Source organism: Balaenoptera borealis (assembly GCF_965194805.1).
Source record: "Balaenoptera borealis genome assembly, chromosome: 7".
Taxonomy (NCBI): Eukaryota; Metazoa; Chordata; class Mammalia; order Artiodactyla; family Balaenopteridae; genus Balaenoptera; species Balaenoptera borealis.
Window position 1 is genome coordinate 83,117,501 of NC_138864.1, and position 24,688 is coordinate 83,142,188.

The 24,688-nt window shown below is 47.7% G+C and overlaps 2 protein-coding genes across 6 annotated transcripts in view; one reads left to right on the forward strand and one right to left on the reverse strand.

Moving 5' to 3' along the window:
- The window catches only part of WIPF3 (WAS/WASL interacting protein family member 3), a 90,257-nt gene extending 65,762 nt beyond the window's left edge, over window positions 1-24,495 (forward strand). For 3 of the 4 annotated variants that reach the window (XM_082397982.1, XM_082397984.1, XM_082397983.1), the window contains exons 5-9: window positions 635-1,354; window positions 4,510-4,659; window positions 5,694-5,795; window positions 20,010-20,086; window positions 22,266-24,495. In XM_082397982.1, coding sequence (XP_082254108.1) covers window positions 635-1,354; window positions 4,510-4,659; window positions 5,694-5,795; window positions 20,010-20,086; window positions 22,266-22,289 — 1,073 coding nt within the window. In that variant the 3' untranslated portion in view covers window positions 22,290-24,495. Of the gene's footprint in view, window positions 1-634; window positions 1,355-4,509; window positions 4,660-5,693; window positions 5,796-20,009; window positions 20,087-20,190; window positions 20,354-22,265 lie in introns of those variants that run through there. The other variant, XM_082397985.1, reaches the window with a different exon arrangement.
- The window catches only part of SCRN1 (secernin 1), a 116,703-nt gene that overhangs the window by 33,888 nt on the left and 58,127 nt on the right, over window positions 1-24,688 (reverse strand). The window contains exon 9 of one of the 2 annotated variants that reach the window (XM_082398000.1): window positions 20,816-20,944. The exons of the other annotated variant lie outside the window; for it this stretch is intronic. The gene's annotated coding sequence lies outside the window, so the exon portion shown is untranslated. Of the gene's footprint in view, window positions 1-20,815; window positions 20,945-24,688 lie in introns of those variants that run through there. 2 annotated transcript variants of the gene reach the window in all.

Genomic DNA, 24,688 nt, shown 5'->3' on the forward strand with positions numbered 1-24,688 from the left:
AGAGTGCATGGAACTGGAAGGTTCAAGGTCATTGGACCTGGATCCCCAAGGCAGGGTGTCTTCCCACTGACTTCCGAATCACCTCGTCCATTCAGGGAATCTTGAATCTTCTGCTCTCGATGCAGAAACAGAGTCCTTGCTCACAAAATGCTGGGGGGGAGGAAAACCTCCCTCGCCAGGAGCTTTTGGGTGGTACACCCGCAGATGTGGGCTGACTGGCCTAGTGGGTAACAGGGGATGAGTGTGCCGGTGGCCTTGAGATGAGGAAGGGTGAAGGAGGTCGGGGCTGTCCTGTGTCCTGGGCTGGGAGCCCGGAGCCCTGGGCAGATGAGAGTGGAGGTAGAATGGAACAGGAAGGCTGGCGCCACACAGCAGACAACCTGGTGGCTTGAGCTGGGCCTCTCTCAGAGGAGGGGGACAGCGCGTTTATTCTGGCAAGGACCTTGGGGCTGGTCCAGCTGGCTCTCTTGTGTGATAGCTGCTGCATGAGGCCTCCAGTGGACCCTCGGGAAGAGAGCATCCACCACGCGGTTCACTGACGTCGTGCTGGACAGCGTCCGTCACTGCCGCCCACACCCTTGGGTTTCTCCCAATTCTACCCGCTGAGCTAACTCAGAACTCGTTTCACTTTCAGGCGGCAAGACAGGGCAGGGCCCTGGCTCCCGAGCGCCTTCTCCCCGTCTTCCCACCAAACCTATCAGCGGCCCGTTCAACCCCCCTGCGTCTCCCAGGCTAGGCGACGCCTCCGAGGCGCATGGCGCGGCCTGGACGGTCCCTCCGCGCCCCAGCATGCCCGCCCCACCTCCCCCGCCCTTACCCCCGGCCCTGCCCCCGTCCTCCCCCGCCAAAGCCCCGCTGGTGTCCCCACCTGGCCCACCGACCAAGGGGAGCCCCCCGGTGCTCGCACCCCCTCTGCCCTGTGCACCGCCTCCTCCACCCCCGCCGCCCCCGGCCTTGGCTCCCAGTGACAAGGCGGTGAGGCCTCAGCTAGCCCGCTTGCACCTACCGCCCGTCCCCCCGCCGCTCCCTCTCCTCCCACCTTGCGGGTACCCTGGGCTCAGTGCGGACGCTGCCAGCCCTGCCCAAGATGTGCCGGAGCCTCCCGCCCCGCCGCTCCCGCCGCCCCCGCCGCCCCCGCTCCCCGCTTACGCCCCACGCACCCCCAGAGCCTCTCTGCCTGCGCCCCCTTTGCCAGGCGCTAACGACAGCGGTGAAGCCCCACCCCCGCGGCCCCCCAAGTCCCCGTGCTTCCAGGCCCAGCCCCACGAGCCCAGCGCGCAGGCCTTGCCAGCGCCGCCCGCCCTTCCGGGGTCCCAGACGTTCCCGCAGAAGAAGAGGCCCGGCCGAGGCCCCGGTAAGCATCCCTGTTCTTGTCCAGGATCATCTGCCTGTTGGCAGCAACTGGGGAGGTGCTAGGGACACAGCCAGAGGCCTGCTACTGTGGGCCACTTGGGAGCACCTCGGGATGTCTTTCTCTTGGGATTTTGTTTTAGAACACACCTGTTCAGTGCCCCTGTGGAGCACAATGAAAACTTGTTGTGTGGGACTTTATGCTGGAGGTATTCACGTTAGAGACAGGAAACCAAGGGTGAGGGAGGCCGCAAGACTTGTCCGAGATCGTGCAGACAACACGCTGGGGCTTCTGGCCTTCATCACCTTGCCATTACTAGCTGTGTGACCCAGGGCAATCACTTAGCCTCTCTGTGCTTCCTTCTCACCTGTGAAATGGGGATAGCAATAGTTCCCCCTCATGTGGTTGCTGGAACAGTGAGATCCAGAGAAGGGTTGTTTATTTTTACTATCACCATTCAGACCTCAAATCTACTCCCAGGGGTCGAGGTGTCTGTGGGTGCAGTTGTTTCCAGAACCCGCTCTCCTGTTTAATTTTTGCCTAAGTTATTATAGTCTGGAACCCGGCCAAAATCTTCACTGGTCTTTAGTAGATTAGCTTAGCATTTTGCCGTATTTTTAGCAGGTTCTCCAGCTGACTCAGGAAAATGGAGGGTCCATATTTTCAGGCATACGTTAAAAATAATCCCTTCACGTATCCAGCAGAGATCATTCTGGATTGAATATACAGGCCCTATGACTGTGATTTCCATGAAGTGATGAGGCTTCAATCACCTTTGGTGTCCTTCTAAATGGAAAGCACGCTACACATCCACACACACCCATGTACACACACACACACACACTCATAAACATATGCACACACTCATGAACACCCACATCCACACACACAGCCCAACACACATCCACAGTTATACATACACACACATACTCCTTGGTTTTTCAGAAAATCTTTTGATGCAGAAAGTTTCTTAAACGTATACCCTTGAATTAAAAATAATAGAAGCTCATTGTAGAGAAAATAGAAAAAAATTGAAATCACGCAGAATAACATCACTCAGAAATAAAAACTGTCATCTTTGGATATGTTTCCTTTCTTTTTTTCCTGAATATATCTACATATTTACAGGGTTAATACTATTTTGTATATACTATTTTCTATTGTTTCTATTTAGTATTATATTAAAAGCAATTTTGATATAATTTGATATTTGTCAAATTGTTAAAATGTATCTATAAGCATATTAATATGATCATTGATATATACCATATTTCCAGCGTTAGATATTTAAGTTGATTCCATTTTTTGTTATTATGAATAATATTGCAGGAAATACATTTACAGCAATTGTAGTCTACATTTTGGATTTTTTTTTTTTAAAGACAGGTTCCTGCAAGGGAATTCCTGATACAAAAAGCAAGAATATTTTTAAGGCTTTTGGTCACAAGAGATAAGGTTTTAATCATTCTCTTTTCAACTGACTAATCACCATAAGGTCCAGCATTAGTACTCATTCGACCCTTTTGACGCTTGTGATTCTTAAATGTTCAAGATGTGGTGAAAAAAAACAATGCTTTAGATTCAGAGAGATCTGAATTCAAATTCTGCCTTCCCACCCACTCCTTTGTAACTTTAGGCCAGTCTTTTTTAATGCCCTTAGACCTTGCTTTTTTCTAATTTGACAAATGGAAATAATAACAATAAAACACCTTTCACATAGGACTGTTATGAATACTATGTGAGGAAGTGTGCCTGAAGTGCTTTGCAAGGAGCCAGGGCTCAGCAGCGTGATTTCCTTTCCTTCCCTCTAACCAAGTGGAGGGGCAGCTTTTCACCCAGAAGAGGGGTCAGCAGCCCCTTAGCCTCTATAGTCTGCTTGTGGGAGCAAGTAAATCCTAGTGGATTCTGGTACAGAGGAAGGGAAGACCAGCAAGGGAAAGGAAGGGGACTGGGAAAGGAGAAAGGCAGAGGGCAGAGCTGAGAGGTGGGGTGCTCTGATGGCCTTTGGGGAGGAGAAGAGCTGCAGCGGCCGGGTGCCTTTGCAGGCTCCAGAGCTGCACTCCCGAGGCCAGGAGTGGATGCTCGTCTGGCCCCTTTCACTGTGTCTTTGGACGTGAAACTTGGTTTTCCGTGAACAACATGAGGGTAATTTCTGCTTCAGGCCAACTGCAGGGAAGAGTAAAAGGTTGCAATTGTCAACATCTTGGCACAGATGATAAAGGAGCAGTTGTCATCACTTCAAGAGCGAAGTGAAGAGTCAAGTACCTGGGTTGATGTGCCAAGGCAGCGGGTTATTAATTGCCAAATGGGTCATACAAAAAAGTCTTGGCAAAGGAGAGTGAGCCTCCCACAGAGGTCATCAGGGAAGAATTGATGAAGTAGGTGAGATTTGAGTTGGGCCCTGGTGGGCAGGTAGGGTTTAGATTCACTGGAAGGAGAAACGAGGGCCTGCAGGGCAGGGGAACAAGCGTGAGCAGACCCAGGGGCAGGAGCAAGCCCCCGACACATTGTTCATCTAGCCCCCCTCTGAGCCTCACCTGCACACAGTCCTTCCCTTGCACAGGACTCTGCAGTGGTTCCACTTCTTTGGGCTGTACCATCTGATGATGAGGGTTGATATTATCACAGCAGCTAATATTTATTTAATGCTTACTACATGCCACTTGAATTTTTTTTCTTTTTTTATTGGAGTATAGTTGCTTTATAATATTGTGTTAGTTTATACTGTACAGTAAAGTGAATCAGCTATACGTGTAGCATATATCCCCTCTTTTTTGGATTTCCTTCCCATTTAGTTCACCACAGAGCATCGAGTCGAGTTCCCTGTGCTATACAGTAGGTTCTCGTTAGTTATCTATTTTTACATGCGACTTGAATTAAGTCAACTCGCTTAACCCTCTCAACAAACCCAGGAGGTATGTATATTATTATTCTCATTTCATAGATGAGGAAACTGAGGCACAAAGAGGTTGTGTTATTAGCCCAGCAGGAGAACTGGGGTTCAGTCCCAAGCAGCTTGGCTCCAGAGGCTGCCTTTTTATCACTGTATCATTTTATATCCAAAGATCTCAATACCTCACCTCTCACGGAAGGTTATAGCATCCACCATGCCCTATCTGAAGGCCAGTATCTGAATACGCTGTCCTCTTCTCTGTCAGGGACCAGTGGGGGAAAGCTGAACCCACCCCCAGCACCCCCCGCAAGGTCACCCACCACGGAGCTTTCAAGCAGGAGCCAGCAGGCCCCAGCCTGGACCCCGACCCAGCAGCCTGGAGGTCAGCTGCGGAATGGAATCCTGCACATCATCGGTGAGCGGGGCTGTCAGCGAGGAAATGGTTTCCCCTGGCTCAGGGATGGGGGGCACGGTCTCCCAGCCCACAGTGCTGTCATTTCAGGGTGTGTGCTTCACAAGAACAGGGGGTTCACTCTAGCACAGAACAACCTACAGGTTGTGTTAAATAGGGTTTCTCTTGAGGCTTTCTGGGAGGTTCCAGAACCCACTCTCCAACCTTCTTGAGACGAGAGAGAGGGAAGAAAACCAACATTTAAGCTGTGTGTGTGTGTGTGTGTGTGTGTGTGTGTTTGTGTGTGTCTCCAGGGAGACATCAGGCATAAGCCTGAAAGATAGACTGATTTGGACAAGGTAAGAGGATGGATGGAAGGCCCACCAGCAGAGGAACAATGAAAGCAAAAATATGGAGATAGGAAGGAAAGTCATCTGGGGTCAGGTGTGACCAAAAGTCTTTGGATCCCTTTGTGGGGTGAGCTACTGTCACACACAAAGCCTAGATCACAGAGCAGGAACTCAACTCATGAAAGGGCCACAAGACCCCTCTCCTCTTGCCATCAGGAGCTCAGGGCGGAGCCCATTTGCTTTAGGAAGCCCAGGTCCCCAACTGCACACAGGCTGTGCTCCTTCCCACTAGCCATGCTGAGGACTCCTGTTCTGTCCACCTCTCCCCGCCAGAGTCCTCCCCAGGAACACAAGAGGGGCTTCAGGCCACAGGGACTTTGCTGGTCCCTTGTTGCTGCCAGTTTCCCCATCTCTGGCTCTGGAGCCTGGATAGGCCTGTGGCACTTCTGCTCCCTTTAGAAGTTTCCTTAAGATGCTGGTTGAAGTAAGTTGAGGTGGATGATGGGGAGAGTCTATGATTTCACTTTTCCTGATTCCCCCTTGCCCCAGCTAAATAGTAAAAATTAAGAGGTGAATGGATGTCTTAGGGGGGAATAGCTCTGCCATTAAAACCTTGCACTGGGCAGGCAAACCTGTATGCTCCTGGAAATGATCAAAACTTGGGTCCTCATAGTAACCAGAGTAATTTTGGCATTTCCGTGTGTGCAGATGACTTTGAGTCTAAATTCACGTTCCATCCTATGGAAGATTTTCCTCCTCCGGATGAGTATAAACCATGCCAGAAGATTTACCCCAGCAAGATCCCCAGAAGTAAGTACCACCTTGATAAGACTCCTGGTTTTCCCTGACCCTCCGGAATTAGGTGCTTGGGTGCGCTGACTGGCCACAGGCTGTGTAAAGTGTGACATCAGGATGTCACTGTACTATTGCAGGGATGCAGTGATGTTCATACTTCTGGAAGTTTCAGGACATTTATTTGCCCTAATCTCCAAGGGTTCACTTAGAGGTTTTTTACAGAACACCAAGTTTAGTTATTTGGCATCGGATTTGGATGCCTAAATTCACCACTGGTCCCTCCCCTCCCTGGGGCTTTTGACTGGGGAGCTAAACACCCCAAGACAACAGCAAAATGGGATTCAGGAGCTTTGCATTACTAGTTGGGGAAGAACCCCAAAACCCCCAATTCAAAACTCTGGCAGACTCTGAAATAGAGAATGCCTTAGGTCAATGGTTCCTACCTTAGCAATGCATTAGAATGACCTAGACAACTTTTAAAAATCTGAAGGCCAGGCTGCACCTAGCGCAGGTAAACCAGAATATCCAGGGTAGGACACAGATGTCAGTATTTTTGAAAATTGCCACGTGATTCCAATGTCCATCTAAGGCTGAAAACCTCAGTCCAGTGAGAGCCTTCCTCCTCCCGATCTCATCGTGCGGCCGGGCTCCAAGAGAGGCCTTCACTTGGCTTACCTGCCCAGCCCTAAGAATCGAGGAAGACTGGCCGGCCTGCCCTTCATGGCCCAGCGGGCAGGGAGGTAGTACTTCGGGAGCACAGGAAGCAAAGAAAAGCACAGTAGGTGCTGACCACACAGTGATGCTGCCCGTTAACGTAATTCTTGTCCAGTGCTGATCCAATGCAAGCGGGCAGGAGCTGGTAAGAGGGAGGCAGAGCCAGCAACATGGGGTGAGGGTCCAATGTGTTTTCCACCCCACAACCCGAGTAAGGCCCCCAGCCCCAGACATCTGTAGACCAGCATGGAAAATCATCAGTATCCAAGCTTAGCCCCAGACCGGGAACCTGGCTCTTCGACTGTGTCCTTTCAGAGGGGCCTTGGTGAAGTCCCTTCCCCAGGGTTCAGCTTCCTGCAGGGCAGACCAAGGAGCACCAGCCTGCTCTCTGCTCAGGTGAGAGGTCCTCTCGGGATCAGCCTGGGCAGAGCTTTCTCTGCGGGCCTGTGGATTGCACATTTAGAGAGAAGTGACTTGTGTGTTTTTTTAATAATATGTAAATACCGTTGACCCTTGAACAATGCAGGGCTTCATATGCGTATGACTTATAGTTGGCCCTCCACATCCTTGGATGCGGAGGATTCAACCAACCACAGACTGTCGTACTGTAGTTTTACTACTGAAAAACATCCTCGTATAAGTGGACCCATGCAGTTCAAACCCATGTTGTTTCAGGGTCAACTACTCCTCTGAATTGAGAGAGAGAGAGGAAGAGAGAGGAGCAGAATAAAGATTGATGAAGGGAAATCACCCCACCTGGGGTTTAAATAGACCATGGAGACGTGACGGTGGAGGAGACAGGTGCTGGGTCAGGCTCCCATTCTTGCTCAGTTCGAGCTCAGCAGATGGGCATGAACTGCCCACTGTACACTTGGCACCATGCTGGCACCAGAGACTACGAGGTGTAAGAAACAAGGTCCCTACCATCAGGCCGCCAGCGTGCACACTCCCGAGATAGAAGTGTGAGACATTAACTAGATCACAATGGAGTGTCTTAATCACTGATTGTTTGAAGTGCAGAGGGCACCACAGTGGGCATGAGGGTGGAGGTGGAGATTGGGGACTTGAAGGCGTAGAGAGAGGTAACATTTCCACTGGGTGGAAAGGCATTCCAGGCTCAGCACGGCACACCCCCAGGAGAGAGGCACGATAGTGTTTGGGCCATTTAAGAATGACAAGCAAGTCCTACGTGGTGTGTAAGGGCACACAATGCCTGGAGAGGACCGCACAGGCTGCCAGAGATGTTAGGCTTCGTGGGGCAGAGGGTCAATAAATAACACTTCTTTTCCCGTCATGTGAAATGTTCACAGGTCAGACGGATGAAGATCTAAGTGTTCTTTGTTTTTTTTTTTTATAGGGAGCATTTTCTTTTTTTAAAAAAATTTTATTTATTTATTTTATTTATGGCTGTGTTGGGTCTTCGCCTCTGTGCGAGGGCCTTCTCCAGCCGTGGCAAGCGGGGGCCACTCTTCATCGCCGTGTGCAGGCCTCTCACTATCGCGGCCTCTCTTGTTGCAGAGCACAGGCTCCAGATGCGCAGGCTCAGCAATTGTGGCTCACGGGCCCAGTTGCTCCGCGGCATGTGAGATCCTCCCAGACCAGGGCTCGAATCCGTGTCCCCCGCACCGGCAGGCAGACTCTCAACCACTGCGCCACCAGGGAAGCCCTGATCTAAGTGTTTTTATTGGAAGACACAGGTTAGGTAACAGCAAACTCTAATACTGCACCCCAGAAAGAGGCTTGCTGACTCCCCCAGGCCAGGGTGAGGGGACTGAGGCTGGCCTCCCCCTGCAGCCACAGAGCAGCCTCACAGAGCTTTCCACACGGCCAGGAGGGCAGGATGGAATAGTCCTTAATACACAGGCAGCCAGATTTCAAAGAGGGAACCTAGAAGGGGCCACGCTGCACATGGCTAGTTCCCTCTGTTCAACTCACCAGAAAAAGAGGGCAGAGAGAGCCTAGGCGTGTTACCTACCCTACAGGAGGTGCCCACACACGAAGAGGACAAGGAGATGTGTTCCCTCCTAATGTGAAGGATGTTTTATCCCTTCTAAGGGATATAAGCGGAACCTATAAGCAAACAACTGTCAGTGAAATACTGATCACCACCAATACAGTAAGTGATCCTGTCGTAGACCTGCTCAGATGTGCCTGGCATGGTTCTAGGTGCTTTGCAGACCTTATCATAAGTCCTTAATGTAGAAAGTTTTCACGTACGGGAAAGGAGGTCCAGACAGGCCAAGTGACTTGCCTAAGGCCTCACAGCAAGTTAGAGGCAGAGCCAGGAATTTCAGACCCAGGGGTGTCTGAGCCACGCAGCCATGGTGAACTCTGAGAAGGGATGTGATTAGGTCTAGGTTGAGTCTGATAACTGGTGGTTTGATCAGAGGAGGTAGAGACCAAGGTCAGGAAACCTGTGGCTGTGAGGAGGGTCCATGCGAGGGAGGACGGATGGGGGTGAGGGTTGCCAGGGCTTGGGGATGCAGGCCATGAGAGGAACAAGAGAAGTGGAGGAGCCAAGGGCCTCTGAGTACCAACCTGGGCCTGGATGGATGGTGTGGCACCAAGAAGAAGGAGCAGGAGAGGAGCGGGTTTCAGGAGGAGACGAAGTGATGGATCAGGGCGAGTGGAGGTGCCTGGAGGGCTGCAAGGGGGAGATGACCCGGGGCAGGTGGAGCAGGGAGTACACTGGTCTGAGGCTGAGGGGTAGGGTCAGGAAGGGGAACTAGCCTTGCGGGTCATTAGTTTGGAGCCCTACCCTAAACCAGGGATCAGCAAACATTTTCTTTAAAGGGCCAGAGAGGACATATTGAGGTTTCTGCCTGCCATCTGGACTGTGTCACAACTACTCAGCTCTGCTGTGTTGACATGAAAGCAGCCACAGACAACACGTAAAGAAGTGGGCATGGCTGTCTTCCAGTAAAACTTTATTTGTGAAAGCAGCTGCTGGCTGAATTTGGTCTGCTCTCTGTATTTTGCTGATCTCTGCCGTAAACCACTTCAGAAAAACAGAGTCTTAAAAATCTCTTTGTCATACAGCCTTTCTCAGTAATGTGCTGTGGAGTCCTTCAATCTTCAGACTCAGTAAATTCTAAGTTACCTGCATTTGGAGCCCGTGGTGCCTAGCCTCATCTCTGAGAACAGAAGAAAAGCTTCACCCCACAGCTCACCAGGAGGGCAGAGGTGGCAGTCTGTGCTGTGTTCCTCTCCTTTCAGAGCAATGTTCAAATCAGTGCCCACACCAAAATAAATAATCTCCTGAGGATCAAGAAGGAGCAGTTAGGGCTTCCCTGGTAGCGCAGTGGTTGAGAATCTGCCTGCCAATGTGGGGGACACGGGTTCGAGCCCTGGTCTGGGAGGATCCCACATGCCGCGGAGCAACTGGGCCCGTGGGCCATAATTACTGAGCCTGCGCATCTGGAGCCTGTGCTCTGCAACAAGAGAGGCCGCGATAGTGAGAGGCCCGCGCACCGCGATGAAAAGTGGCCCCCACTTGCCACAACTAGAAGAAAGCCCTCGCACAGAAACGAAGACCCAACACAGCCATAAATAAATAAATAAATAAAAATTAAAAAAAAAAAAAGGAGCAGTTAAAAAAAAAAATGCAACGTACTAATGAATTGACATCCTACAGACCAGAAAGGGCATTTGCCATTTCAAAAAGAAGATATAGTTTTAGATTGATGTGGCATTGGTAGACATAAAATACTTCAGTAGCCTCCTAGCACAGTTAAATGAGCATGTTCCTGCCGTTCCTGCGAGCCGTGGGGGGAGAACCTTGTTAATTATGTGGGTGTAGGTCATGCCTATCTGATGACATTTCTTCTTACAGTTTTTCTCTTGCATTCTGCCATTGACCTGTAACCCAAGATTAGAGTTCTTCATGGTGTGGGAGACTCCGTTGGTTCCGTCAGATGAGGGTGTCTCCGTGCTCTTTTGTAGTGGTTCTGGAGCTCTGTCTCCGCCCGCTTGCCTGCTTTCTCTCTGTCCTTCCGAGACACACAACACACACACACACACACACACACACGGCACACAAATACCCTAAGGCTTAGCTCTTCCGGTGCGATCCTCCCTGTCTCCACTCTGCAAGTATGAGCCATGTTCTTTCTTTGGTAGATGATTTTGTCCAATTTTTAAGTGTTTTTAAAATGCATTGGGTTCCTCAATAAGGTAAACAGAATTACCGTATGACCTAGCAATTCCACTCCTGGGTGTATACCCCAAAGAATTGAAAACAGGTGTTCACACAAGAGCTCATAGACAAATATTCACAGCAGCACTATTCACAATAGCCAAAAGGTGACAACCCAAATGCCCATCAACTAGTAAATGGATAAACAAAATGTGGTATAGTCATGCAATGGAATATTATTGGACAGTAAGAAGGAATGAAGCAGTGGTACGTGCTACAACATGGATGAACCTTGAAAACATTATGCTAAGTGAAAGAAGCCAGACATAAAGGCCACATAAGATTCCATTGATATGAAATATCTAAAATAGGCAAATTCAAAGACACAGAAAGTGAATTTAGCAGCTGCCAAGGGCAGGGGGGTATGGAGAATGGGGAGTGACTGCTAATGAGTACGGGTTTCCTTTTGGGCTGATGAAAATGTTCTGCAACTAGATAGTGGTGATGGTTACACAACAATGGGAATGTACGAAGTGTCATTAATGGTAAATTTTATATTATATGTACTTTACCACAATGAAAAGAAAGTGAAAAAACCCTATCACTAAGAATCTTTGGGAAAAAATGCATAGCTCACAAATATTCATTAACACAATGATGGTAGAAAGAGTGAAGTCATCATCATATGGACAGAGACTTATTGAGGCCCTCAGCTCTGGAGAGATTTAGATAAATGATCCCCCTGACCTACCCTTGAGAGATTCACATGTTGGTGAAGGAAGGGAGGAGAGAAAGACACCCGAACATTACATTTCAGTCTGGTGTTCCCAGCAAAACCATCCTCATCATGGTCAGTTCAGTGGGAAAGTGGCTGATTAAAAATTTGACCGTTTTCGTCGCAACTCCTTTTTTCTTTACTTTTAATTGTGGTTAAAAAAGAACATAACATGGGGACTTCCCTGGTGGCACAGTGGTTAAGAATCCGCCTGCCAATGCAGGGGACACGGGTTTGAGCCCTGGTCCGGGAAAATCCCACATGCTGCGGAGCAACTAAGCCCGTGCGCCACAACTACTGAGCCTGTGCTCTAGAGCCTACGAGCCACAACTACTGAAGCCCCGTGCACCCTAGGGCCTGCGAGCCACAACTACTGAGCCCATGTGCCACAATTATTGAAGCCTGCGTGCCTAGAGCCGGTGCTCTGCAACAAGAGAAGCCACCGCAATGAGAAGCCCGCGCACCGCAATGAAGAGTAGCCCCTGCTCACCACAACTAGAGAAAGCCCACGCGCAGCAACAAAGACCCAACGCAGCCAAAAAGATATATATATATACACATAACATGAAACTGACCATCCTAACCATTTTTATGTGTACAGTCCAGTAGTGTGAAATGCATTTACATTGTTGTGCAACCAATTTCCAGAACTCTTTTCATCTCACAAAATTGAAACTCTGTACTCATTAAACAACTCCCCATTCTCCCCTCCCCCAACCCCCTGGTAACCACTGTTCTAGTTTCTAGCTCTGTGGCTCTATGAGTTTGACTACTCTTGGTATATAACTAGAATTGTGCTATACTTGACTTTTTTTTTTAATTAAAAAAAAAATTATTTATTTTATTTATTTATTTTTGGCTGTGTTGGGTCTTCATTGCTGCACGCGGGCTTTCTCTAGTTGCGGCAAGCAGGGACTACTCTTTGTTGAGGTGCGCAGACTTCTCATTGAGGTGGCTTCTCTTGTTTCGGAGCACGGGCTCTAGGCACGCGGGCTTCAGTAGTTGTGGCACGTGGGTTCAGTAGTTGTGGCTCTCAGACTCTAGAGCACAGGCTCAGTAGTTGTGGCACACGGGCTTAGTTGCTCCGCGGCATGTGGGATCTTCCTGGACCAGGGCTCGAACCCGTGTCCCCTGCATTGGCAGGTGGATTCTTAACCACTGTGCCACCAGGGAAGCCCTACTTGGCTTTTTGAGACTGGCTTATTTCACTTAGCATAATGTCCTCAAGGTTCATCCATGTTGTAGCGTATGTCACAATTTCCTTCCTTTTTAAGGCTGAATAATATTCCATTGTATGTATTTACCACATTTTGTTTATCTATTCATCCATCAATAGACACTTGGGTTGCTTCCATCTTTTGGCTGTTGTGAACAATGCTGCTATGTACATGAGTGTACCAATAACTGTTTGAGACCCTGCTTTCAATTCTTTTGTGTATACACCCAGAAGTGGAATTGCTGAATGATATGGTAATTCTATTTTTAATTTTTTGAGGAACCACCATACTGTTTTCCATTTTACATTCCTACCAACAGTACACAAGTGTTCCAGTTTCTCCACATCCTCTCCAACGCTTGTTATTTTCTGGTCTTGGTGCTTTGTTTTGTTTGTAGCCATCTTGATGGTGTGAAGTGGTATCTCATTGTGGCCCAACTCCTTTTCTAAAATAGAGTTACTTTACACTTATAGCAAAACTGGCTACCATTACTTCCATTAGCAGAGAAACTTCTCCACCAGGCACTGCAGTAACTTTAACAGTACAGGGTGGTTCACATCATAAAATCAAAGGATTAGATGTCCCCAGACTGAAAGAATCAGAAGACAAAGCCAGTGCCAGTCTTTCGCCTTTATGGCGGGAGGGCAGTTGAGCAGTAAGGACTTCTGTCCTGGCTGACTTATCTTAGCCACGTCTGATTATTACTGGGGACCACAGCCCTCCATAAGCTGTCTTCCAGCATCCCACTCTCTTACCACCTCCTGTCTTTCCAGGTTACTCCTTTATTCCTCTGAACCTGCAAAGATACTGTAATATCTATAAATAATATCTCCCTTGGTAATTCCCTGGTGGTCCAGTGGTTAGGACTCTGCACTTTCACTGCCAAGGGTACAGGTTCAATACCTGGTCAGAGAACTAAGATCCCGCAAACCACATGGCATGGCCAAAATAATTTTTTTAAAATCTTACCAGATATTTATATATATAAAAAAAATCTCCCTTGACCTCCCCTGGGCCATTTCTCTGCTCTTCTTACAGGCAACACCATCTCTCCCCGTCCTCTCAGGCCTTCTCCCTTCACACCATAGAAGGAGCCCTTGGCAAGGCTACCAGTGGACCCAAGCATGGCCAAATCCAGGGGTCAGAGGCGTCAGCTGCAGTCCATCACCCTCTTCCTGAAGCACTTCTTTGCTTAGATTTTCTGGCTGCCCTCTTTCTCCCCTCTCCTCCCACTGCAAGCCCACTGCTCCTCCATTTTTTGTCATACCCAAAACCTTGGAATCGTATTTGGCTTCTTTTTTTCTCTTCTGCTCCCACATCCAATTTCCCAGTAAATTCTGGGACCTCGTCCTTTGAAATGCATCCCCAATCTGATCACATGTCCTCTGTCACTCACCCCTGGCTGAAGCCACTGTCGTTTCTCACCTGGATGCTGCAAGCACCTGCTAACCGGTGTCCCTGCTCCACACGGCAGCCCGAAGTGATTCCTCTAAAGCCCAGTCACGCTGGCCCTGCTTACAATCCTCCAGTGAATTCCCATCTCCCTCCAAGTCAATCAGAAATTCCTGTCCTGGCTTCTAAGACCCACATGAACTGCCCATTGCCGCCACTCTCCCCATCGTCACTTCCCTCCAACAGCATGGACCACCTACAATGTGTAGAATGCTCCAAGCACACCCCCCATCTCTGGGCTCTTTGCACTTGCCCTTCCTTCTATGGGACACTTTCCTCAGATATCCGCGAGACTTACCCCCTGACTCCTTTAGGTCTTTTATTAAAATAGAGTTACTTTATACCTATAGCACAACTAGCTACCATTATTTCCATTAGCAGAGAAACTTCTCCACCAGGCACTGCAGTAACTTTAACAGCTCTTGGTGGTTCACGCTGTAAAATCAAAGGATTAGATGTGCCAAGACTGAGAGAATCAGAAGACAACGCCAGTGTCTTTCCGCCCTTGTGGAGGGCAGTTAGGCAGTAAGGACCTCTGCCCTGGTGCACTTACCTTAGCCACGCCTGATTATTACCGGTGACTGCACCCCTCCTTATGGTCTTCCCTGATGACCACTACAGATAAAATAACAGCACTTCCTGTCCTATCACTTGTGCTCTCTTTATGCTGTCTTATCGTTTTCTTCAAAGCATCTATCACCTCCTGACATGTTATATATTTACCTGTCTTCCCCAGTACAGTATAAGGCCCTGGAGGGCAGAGACAGCATCCATTTTTATTCACTGGTCTATCTTCAGCTCCTGGCCTGGGGCCAAGCACACAGACACTCAGTAACCACTTGTTGAATTAATAAATAACAATATCCACACATATATACATTGCTAAACCATTTACAGAAGAAATTTGAAAACAGCACAAATATCCAACAATAGGGTTAAATAAATTAGTGCAGAGCCACAGGATGGAATGTTCTGCATCTGTTATAATAGTGCTGTTGAATATTTAGTGACATGGGAAAATGCCAATGCTACCTTGAGAAGTCAAAACAAAACAAAACGAAAAAACCTGGTATACTAAAATTATATTAACTAAAACCTCAATTTAATTTTAAAAAGAAAATATTTCATGAATTTATATGGAGAGGGAAAAGTGGTCCAAATAAAGGAAAGAGAGAAGAGGCTAGAAATATATCCAGTACGGTGTTAAGAGTGGTTATCCCTCAATGGTGGAATGCTGGGTGATTTTTATTTTCCTTATGCTTCACTATTTTGTCCAAGTGTTCTATAATAAATATATATTACTTTTAATAAGCGTTAAAACTAATTTTAAAATTCCAAATTATTGAGAGAGAGACTATGATTAGCGCCCCCCCTGGTCTGAGTGCCCCAAGGTGTGTAGGGTGACACTGTAAGTTCTCCACGAGGGGGACGTGGGTCCCTCAGGCCAACGTCAACTATGGCAGTGACAGCAAGGAAGGAGAGGAAATGCCAGATATGCAATTTCTAAGGCGTATCTCTGGCAGATACTAGAATTATCATTTCCAATGAAACCCGTCATTTCCTTTAGAGACTGTGAGAGCCTTCCAGCATTAGAACAGGGAAGGCTCTATGAGGTTTTTCAGCCCAGCTCCTTCAGGTCGAGCTGAAATAACCGAGGCAGAAGTAGGGTGATCTGCCTCTGGTCACAGCTGGTGGCAAAGCCGGGGCCTGAGGTGAGGTTCTTTGTTCCATGTAACCTAAGAGAACCCCAGGCTTGTTCTTGATGTGGGCAGGCTGCCCAAAATACTGGAACAGCATAGAACCAAACCAAGGGTGTGTTCCACGCCTTCTTGAGTGAGGGGTCTCCATGCAGAGGCCTAGGAAGACCCCACTATGTGCCCTAGGCTCACTTGAGAGGAAGGGATGAACTTGACATTAGAAAGGGAGCTACCAACAGAACTCAGTGGCTCTGTATTGCAAAGGGAAAATGATGATTCCATGTTCCTTTTTAAAGTTCAAATCAACATCTTTCTGGATAAATATTTTTTTAGCAGAGTCTTTTTATTATTTTTAAAAGATATAAAAACAACTACTCCCATCAGTAGCAATACAAGGTTTAACATTTTAACCAGATTTTCTCAGGCCTTTTTCAGATACCTTTAGTAGCTAATTATTTTGTCTACCCCTTCTGTAAACAATCATCACACAGCATACAGAACCCTGGGGAGGACTGCTGAGGGCACCCTCACTCTGGCCCAGCCCATGTATTCATCCCCGCACTGAAATCACCTAGTAACAATATCCTCCTCTGTTTTGCAACCGTTTCCTGTCTGTTGCACTGCTTTGGGGATGGAAAGGGAAACAGAAACTACTGTTCCACTTAACGTCTGTGTCATACAGTTAGCGTTGCCAGTGAAACGTTCCCAGTCACAGAGAATTGTGCTTTTGATTCCGTATAACCATCTGCCCTTCTTGTCGTGGTCTGGCCAGCATTCCTTCTCTGCACGTGAGGCCGGTATATGCAGCATCCCTTTTGTTTCAGATACACAGCTTGGTTCTCTGCACCATACCTACCACTCTCCACCTTATGCCATGTGGACCCTACCTTAGAGAGAGACCGAGTTGGCCCAGAGATGGTGGTTAGAGGTGCTTCTCCTAGGAGCCCACTGTCTCCTCACCCAGCCCCTGGAATTGTACTCCAAGACTGGGAGGAGTCCTGGGAGACCCAGCTTTGATGGCCAACCAAGTTTGTAAATCCTTTCTGGGTGTTTTCCAAGCCCTGCAGTATTCAGCCTCTTGTTGGTTGGCTACAGAACGGATTTTTTTTTTTTTTTTTTTTTTGACCTGAAAATATGTCTCTGTCTGAGAAAAGGTACAAGGCTGGCTTGGTATACAAGTGACAAAAAAGAAAGTTGGAAACCAGCATGGCCCTCAGGCCTCTGCTCCTGCAGCCCAAGCACAGACTTTCTTTTTTTTATTATTATTATTATTAGCAGCTTTAATTATTATTATTATTATTTTTGGGGGGGGCTGTGTTGAGTCTTCGTTTCTGTGCGAGGACTTCCTCTAGCTGCAGCAAGCGGGAGCCACTCTTCATTGCGGTGCGTGGGCCTCTCACTATCGTGGCCTCTCTTGTTGCGGAGCACAGGCTCCAGATGCGCAGGCTCAGTAGTTGTGGCTCACGGGCCTAGTTGCTCCGCGGCATGTGGGATCTTCCCAGACCAGGGCTCGAACCCGTGTCCCCTGCATTAGCAGGCAGATTCTCAACCACTGCACCACTAGGGAAGCCCCACAGACTTTCTTCTTTAAGCCCCCCAGTTTAGCGAAGTCTTCCCTATCCCGCTGCTCTGTAGCCAGCGGCTCCTGCAACACAGCGCGTTAATAACTGGGGGAAGAGGCGCCATCTGGTTACTAGGAGGCAGCAGCAGCGGTCACTTGGGCTGCTCTGCGTGCAGTAGACGCATGTGACTGGATAGAGATGGAAAAGAGATTTCTTACTGCGCGCTATGGTACCAAAAGTTTCAAAACCCCCATTTTAGTGAATCTGAAATACTCTTCTGTGGGCAGACAGCCCATGTGAAGGACTGTTTCAAGCAGAAGGGCTCTGCAGTTTAATTCTAAGCGATTCTAGTGGCATCTCGTAAGGGAAAACTCCCCAAGGAGATATTTGTATTGAAAGCATCCTGGGTAACCCTGGCAACTCTCAGCCACATATTCTAGCAGCAGTGAAATTTCTTTTACAACAAGATGCAGAGTTTTCCTTTCTGTTTTAAGAAGAAATTGATTCTCCTTAGCTCTGTTGTTTCCAGTCGTATTTATGAAAACTAGTGGGCACTGCTTACCTATGGAGAAGCCTGTTTCATTGCCCAGTGGTTCTCCAAGCAGGGGATTTTGCCCCCCAGGGGATATTCTGTCTGGAGACCTTTTTTGTTGATACAAATGGTCTGGGGCATGTGCTAGTGGCATCTAGTGGGTAAAGACCAGGGATGCTGTGAAACTGCTTACAGCACACAGGCAGCACCCCACAACAAAGAATTTTCCAGCCCCAAATGTCAATAGAGCCAAGTTAAGAAACCCTGGTCTAGAGGAAGGCTTTTCTGTAGTAGATTGGAGTTTTCGTAAATCTAAGAACAATAGTGTCAAGGCCATACTGCCGCGTGGAATTCGGTCAGGGGCTGTTTATCAGTGTCTCTTTACTTTTTGCTCAGTTGTAAATCTGGCTAAAAACCTAATACTCCCTATGCCATTGGTCCAAAAATATCTTCATCCTAGAACAAGTGCACGCGGTAATTTTAAAAGCATTTTAATGAAAATTGCAGTGTCCGTTGGATTAATGTTTTGTAAGTTGTAGAGACCCTTCTATGTGGCAGTTCATTTAAAAAACTATATCTTACCACAACAGATTCTTAAGATGACTTATATGCCCATTGTAGAAAACTTGAAGAGTATTTTTAAGAGTTTTTAAAAAGCAGTAAATCCAAAAGGAATCAATTCAGTATATTATTTACATTGTTTAAATGGATTTTTAAAAATAGTTGACATCTTGCTATTTATACAGTTTCTAGTCTGCTTTTTTGTCCTACATTTCAAACATCACCCCAAGTTATTTGAGCCTTTGTAGACATTCAGAGGGCTGCTTGGTGCTCCATCATACGATAATGAACCCTAGATTTCCTAAACACTGTTGTTGAATACAGGTTATTATCAGCTTTTCACTATCATAAATAATCTGGGATGGATATTTCTGCTTTTCATGTTGCTTTGTAAGTAGCACAGCAACGTGAATTGTTGGGAGGGCTTTGGGACATGGTTATTTAATTCCTAGCCTGTGACAGAAGCAGACAGAAAAGTCTTGTACCAAATGCAGCAGAGGAGACACAGGGACACCATTTGGATCACCTGACTCATTGGAAAAGTTCTGGAATTCCTAGGAATGTGGATTTAAAACTTGGCTAGACCAACCAAACCATGTATCTACGTGTACACACGTCTATGTAAGTAAATGTCAAAAAGAAAAACAAAGCTGGAGGGATAAACAGCAGACTTTTAGCAGAGGCAACTCCGGGATAATTAATTGGGATTAGAGAGAAGGGCAGGCAGAGAGGAAGCACTTTAGGGTCTTTTTCTTCCCTATTATCTTTTCTATATTCTTTGAATTCTTAATTATGAGAATATATTCATACGTAACTTGTGTAATATTTAAACCTAATATGTTTTAACTTTATTTTTTAAATTTATTTATTTATTTTATTTATGGCTGTGTTGGGTCTTCGTTTCTCTGCGAGGGCTTTCTCTAGTTGCAGCAGGCGGGGGCCACTCTTCATCGCGGTGCGCGGGCCTCTCACTATCGCGGCCTCTCTTGTTGCGGAGCACAGGCTCCAGACGCGCAGGCTCAGTAATTGTGGCTCACGGGCCCAGTTCCTCCGTGGCATGTGGGATCTTCCCAGACCAGGGCTCGAACCCGTGTCCCCCGCATTGGCAGGCAGATTCTCAACCACTGCACCACCAGGGAAGCCCCCTAATATGTTTTAGAGAGTGAGTTGGATCCTCATGGAACGGGGTCTGAGCTATGTCAGCACACACTTCCACTGCTTTTTTAAGCAACCCTAGCACGACGCCGGCACATCTGGGGCCAGGACACACAAGCGCGTCTGGAGCTGATGCCGTGTTCAGAGCTGAGAAGCTCGCACCTGCATTTAGATGAGAGGCCTTCATCACTTGTTCTCCTCCCAGCTCAGTGGACGTGACGCCTCTGTATCCACAGTGTGTGACATAGAGGCAGTGGGTAGAAACGCACAGTCTAGGGCCAGGAGCCCGAGGGTTTCAGGTTGACCGACTTAACATTACCCTTGGTTCCTGTACCATTGCCCTAAGTGCCGGTTTAGCCAGACTTTCTCCGTGAAGCACATAGCCGGCCCCGGGCCAGCAGATGGTGAGATGGCTCTTTTGTCTTTCAGGCCGCACACCTGGTCCCTGGCTCCACACTGAGGCGGCCGGCCAGAGCTCCGATGACATCAAAGGCAGAAATGCTCAGGTAACACAGCCCTCGGGTCTCTGAGGGTAAAACTGGGAAACCTCAGGGAGCACAGAATTGTTGAGGGTGTGCTTTCCTCTGAACAGCGTCCCGCTTTTCCTCAGGGAAAGCCATAGGGGTACCTGTGTTTCCAGCTGGGATGAAACACTCACAATTTCAAAACCTGAAGAGTGAAAGGGGGGAGCTTCTCTGGAGTCACCACCACATACAGAAGCAGCTCTGGCAACACAGAACCCCTTGGGAATCACTCTGCAACCATCAGCCCGTTCGCCCCCATCATTCTTCCCTCGTTACCGTGGCCTGAGAAGCCTGAGAGGAAAGCTCTGTAACATGTATAAAACATAATGTGGTGTTCTCTCTCGTCTATAGAATACATGGTTTCTCATAGCACCCTGGGGGTTTTTCTCCCATCAACATTATCATTTACTTATTTATTTTTTTAATTTTTATTTTATTTTATTTTTGGCCACACCGCACAGCATGCGGGATATTAGTTCCTCGACCAGGGATTGAACCCGTGCCCCCTGCAGTGGAAGCACGGTGTCTTAACCACTGGACTGCCAGGGAAGTCCCCAACATTATCATTTCTTTTGACCAAATTCAGCCACAAATTTTGCTGGTGGCTAGAGGAAAGCTGGGGGGAGGGGATCGGGGGAACCAGAGAGGCGCTTGTGTCATAATTGTGAGTCTTTGAAGAAATGCCCTCGTGCTCACACGAGGCAACTGGGACACAGTGTTTTCTAACCTGGGCGGAGGTGACATCTCTCACCGCAGATGACAGGGTCTCATCTTTAAAGGCCCTTCGTTTCTTTGAAGACATGCATTCCATCCACCCTGGCCTCCTCCTGTTTCAGAGTGCTGTGTAACAAAAAGGGTGGCCTGCTGTTAGATCAGAACCTCAAGGAAAGGGATGTGAGAAAGAAGGAACTAGGTTACTGGAAGTGGGGATGAGTTTCCTGAAGGAGGACAAGCACCCTCTCCCCTTTCTCACCATGGCTAATCCAAAAATTGCAATAACCATTCTCAGATGATTGTAGGTTCAAAACTGGGTGTATGATTGCAGTTCAGAGAAAGTATGTATACAGAGGGAAAAAGAAGACAGGAAGAATATACACAAAATTGTTCACAGGCATTCACTCTGCCAGCTTATGGCTGATTTTGACTTCTTAGGGGGCATTTCTGCAATTTCTGAATGTTCTATAATAAATACATTATTCCTGTGATCAGAAAGATATAGTAATAATCAAAGTAATATTTCCTACATTATATAGCTCTTTATATAGTTTAGATAACTTGCATATGTTATTTCATTTGCTCCTTTTAGCAACTCTGTGGTATAAGCTGGAGAGATACCTTTAATGCAAACGTTTTTTCATATGAGAAAACCAAGCTCCAAGAGGTTAAGGAACTCACCCAAGGTCACATTCGCAGACCTCTGACTCCTTTTCCAGTGCTCCTTCCACTGTACCTCACTGCTTTGCCTGGCACGTTAGAATTGACAGGACAGGAGTCACCCTCCCCTTCAGATGTGGCAAGCATGATGGAACATTATGCACCGTCTGGTCCCTGACCTCATGGCAGGCACACATCTAAATCCCCGAGCCCATAAAGTCTAGTCAAGGATGAATTGTTAAGTCTCTCTTGGGCGTCCCATTGTCAAGAAGGTCTTCTTTATGTCTAGCTGGACACCGTCTTAATTCATTTTCACTTCAGTGAGGCAAAAAGCAATCGCCCAGAGAAGTCAAGGGGTTCCAGACATGGTGAACAGCACCCTGGGGGTGCTCTTCTTTTATGGGTACAGAGCCCAAGTGATCCGTGCACGGCTGGGAGCCCTGAAATCTGAAAGCCTGGGACCCTTTCCCTGTTTTCCGTTGCCTTTTCTTGGGATCGCCACCAAGTTCTTTGCTTTTCTTGAGCTTCCCGTCAAGTGAGTCTGCTGGTGCTTGATCCCTTAAATGTTTTTGATGGGATTAGGTCCCCACCTGCCACAAGCTACACTTTCATTCCTTTTCCACCCACGACCTCCTGCGTGAAAATCAGCACCTTACGTATGATGGGACCATCAGACCCTGGCAGCCTTGCATGCATGAGGGAAAGCGTCACTGCCCGGCCCCGGAGTGTGTCATTTATGTGCTGTGAGTCTTCTGACCCCACCTGATAACACTGTCGTTTTCCACAGTTATCCCTAAAGACACTCTGGTGAGAAGACAGATGAAGCCAACATCCTGTGAGCCACCTGGGGTTCCATATGGCGGGGTGGACATCCCCAGGAGAACGTCAGACCTCACCACTCTCAAGTTGTAATTCAGTTGACATACAGGCTCTGCATGGAGCATTTATTTATTGTAAATACGTGATTTGCACAGGCTTTAAATCAGTATTATAGTCGATTTTTATTTGAGTAATTTAAAAAGCATACACATCATTTCTCCATTGTTTAAAATGCGTCTTGGCATTCATCTGTCAGCACAGATGAGAGCCCTGTCCCCACCACAGAGTGTCCATTCCATGACTGTAAATACGCATGCAGGCTGGCCCTCCCTAGATTCGGAACCATTTTTAGAAGATTCCTTAGTTTCCCAAAGTCATAGTATCCACAGCAGCTTCTTATTGGCATGATTTTCTAGTCTCATCACACAAACTGCAAAATCAAACCAGATAATGCCTTATAAATGACGCGGCTCACAGAGAGTAATGTGTCGCCACACGGCCTCCAGTGAACGAGATGCCGCGTCTCGTTCCCGTCTTGCAGTACAGGGATTCTTTTGCTGCCTAATGTAAACGTAACGCAAATCAAAGGCAAGAGCGGGCTTGGCCTCTCCAAGGCCGACCACAGGGCCCCTTTTGTGTCTGAATGATCCTGCAAGTAGCCAATGCTCTTACTGTTTACACCGCCCCTCGCCCCTCGTGCCCAAGTCTGCATGGTGTTCCTCCTGTCTCTCCAAGTCCCCAGCCTCATCCTGGCAGACAAGGTGAGGTGAGCTGTATGAGATTTCAGTATTTTCCCTGCAAGTTAGAAACCTGTGTAAGTCATCATGAGTAAATTCCTAATTCTGTCTCAGAGCTCTTTTTTTTCCTCCCCCGAGTGCAGGGTTTTCGTGAAAAACGTGACACGGAAAAGTATAGACTGAAATGTATTCTGAAATGTCTGCCTCAAATATCAGTGCCCCACGCCCACCCTTAGGGAGCCTGGAGCCACCCATCAGGCAAATCCTAGCTGCCTTCTGAGCCCAAGAGAACCTAATTGGTCTGAGAGTCCCCCAGTCCCTGTGGTGGCACCTCTCTAGGTGGGGAGAAGTGTGTGGGTTCAGCCAGCCCTGACTGTGGACCGGGTCAGGACTGGCTGTGACCTGTGACCGCTCCTCTCACACCCTTTTTCTGGAGCTGGCAAGGGAATGGCAGTGTGTTTTTGCTTGCTGCATGACCCCATCCTTGGTGGAAAAGCTGTGACAGGAAGGAGAGAAAATAGAAGGAAACAGACTGATCCCTCATCTGTGCTCAAAATAGCTGTAGATTAAAGGAAATCAGGGAGGCAGAAGTGAGAAGAGCAGTGAAAAATAAGTTTCCTTTGAAATAGCCCACTCATGCACTCACACCTCAAGGACGTAATGCCCGGAACACGCCATCCACGAAAGGTAGACCGTTAGGAGTGTTTTGGCAAACATGATACTACACCACCTAGCTGCTGTCTGGAGTGGAGACTAAGATGGTGTCCTCCATCATTGTTATGCTTTCTCATTCCAGACAGAAGCCACTGAGCGAGGTCAGGTTCCCTTCCTTGGGGAATAAATCATGCCAAATTGTAACAGCTAAATCAATGGAAAAGAAGCTTTTGCAGGTCATCAGCTATGGGCATACCTGATTTGTTTTTTTGGTTCTGCAAGGTTTCCAGAAGGTCAGAACTTTTGTTTATTACAGTATCCACTCCACCTCTCTCTCAGTTGTACAGAATAGTTACAAGGGTTTTAATGATCATGATTAAGGAGGCGCTAGACCAAGGCTGTTCCACCTTCAGAGTAGACTGCCTGCCCTAATGAGGTATTTACACATTAATGTTCTGCACCGCTGGGACGGAAATTCAAAATAAAACCATTCAAGGACAGAGGGAAGGAATGAGGAGAAACCAAAAATTGCAACTAGGGAGAAATTTCAGGAACCTGGGATCACTTCCCTCCTCCAGACCCATCACTGAATTCTCGCCCTTTGAACTCTCACAGTGCCAGCCTCCGGCAGGACAAATCCTTCACCCCTGGACCACAAACTCAAATGTAGCGCCCCTCCCATCCTCGCGTATTCTTGCTGGCGCTGTGGTCTGTGACTCCCCCAGTGTTTCACGTGTATTTTATATTTATTGATGTTCCCTCTGCAGATTCATTTCTTTGTATCTAATAAACTTTAATAAGTGGGAACGCTTCTAGCTGTTCACTCGTTAAAGCCTATCGATGGTCACCAGCACCAACCTAAGCCAACCATTTTTAAGGATTAGAAGGGCTCATACAGGGTACTGACACAGGACCCAACACTTGCTGTAACATTCTGTGTTAGAGATGGGGCCTTTCTTTTTGGAGCTGAACTTTCTAACTAAACTACAGAATGTTTTCC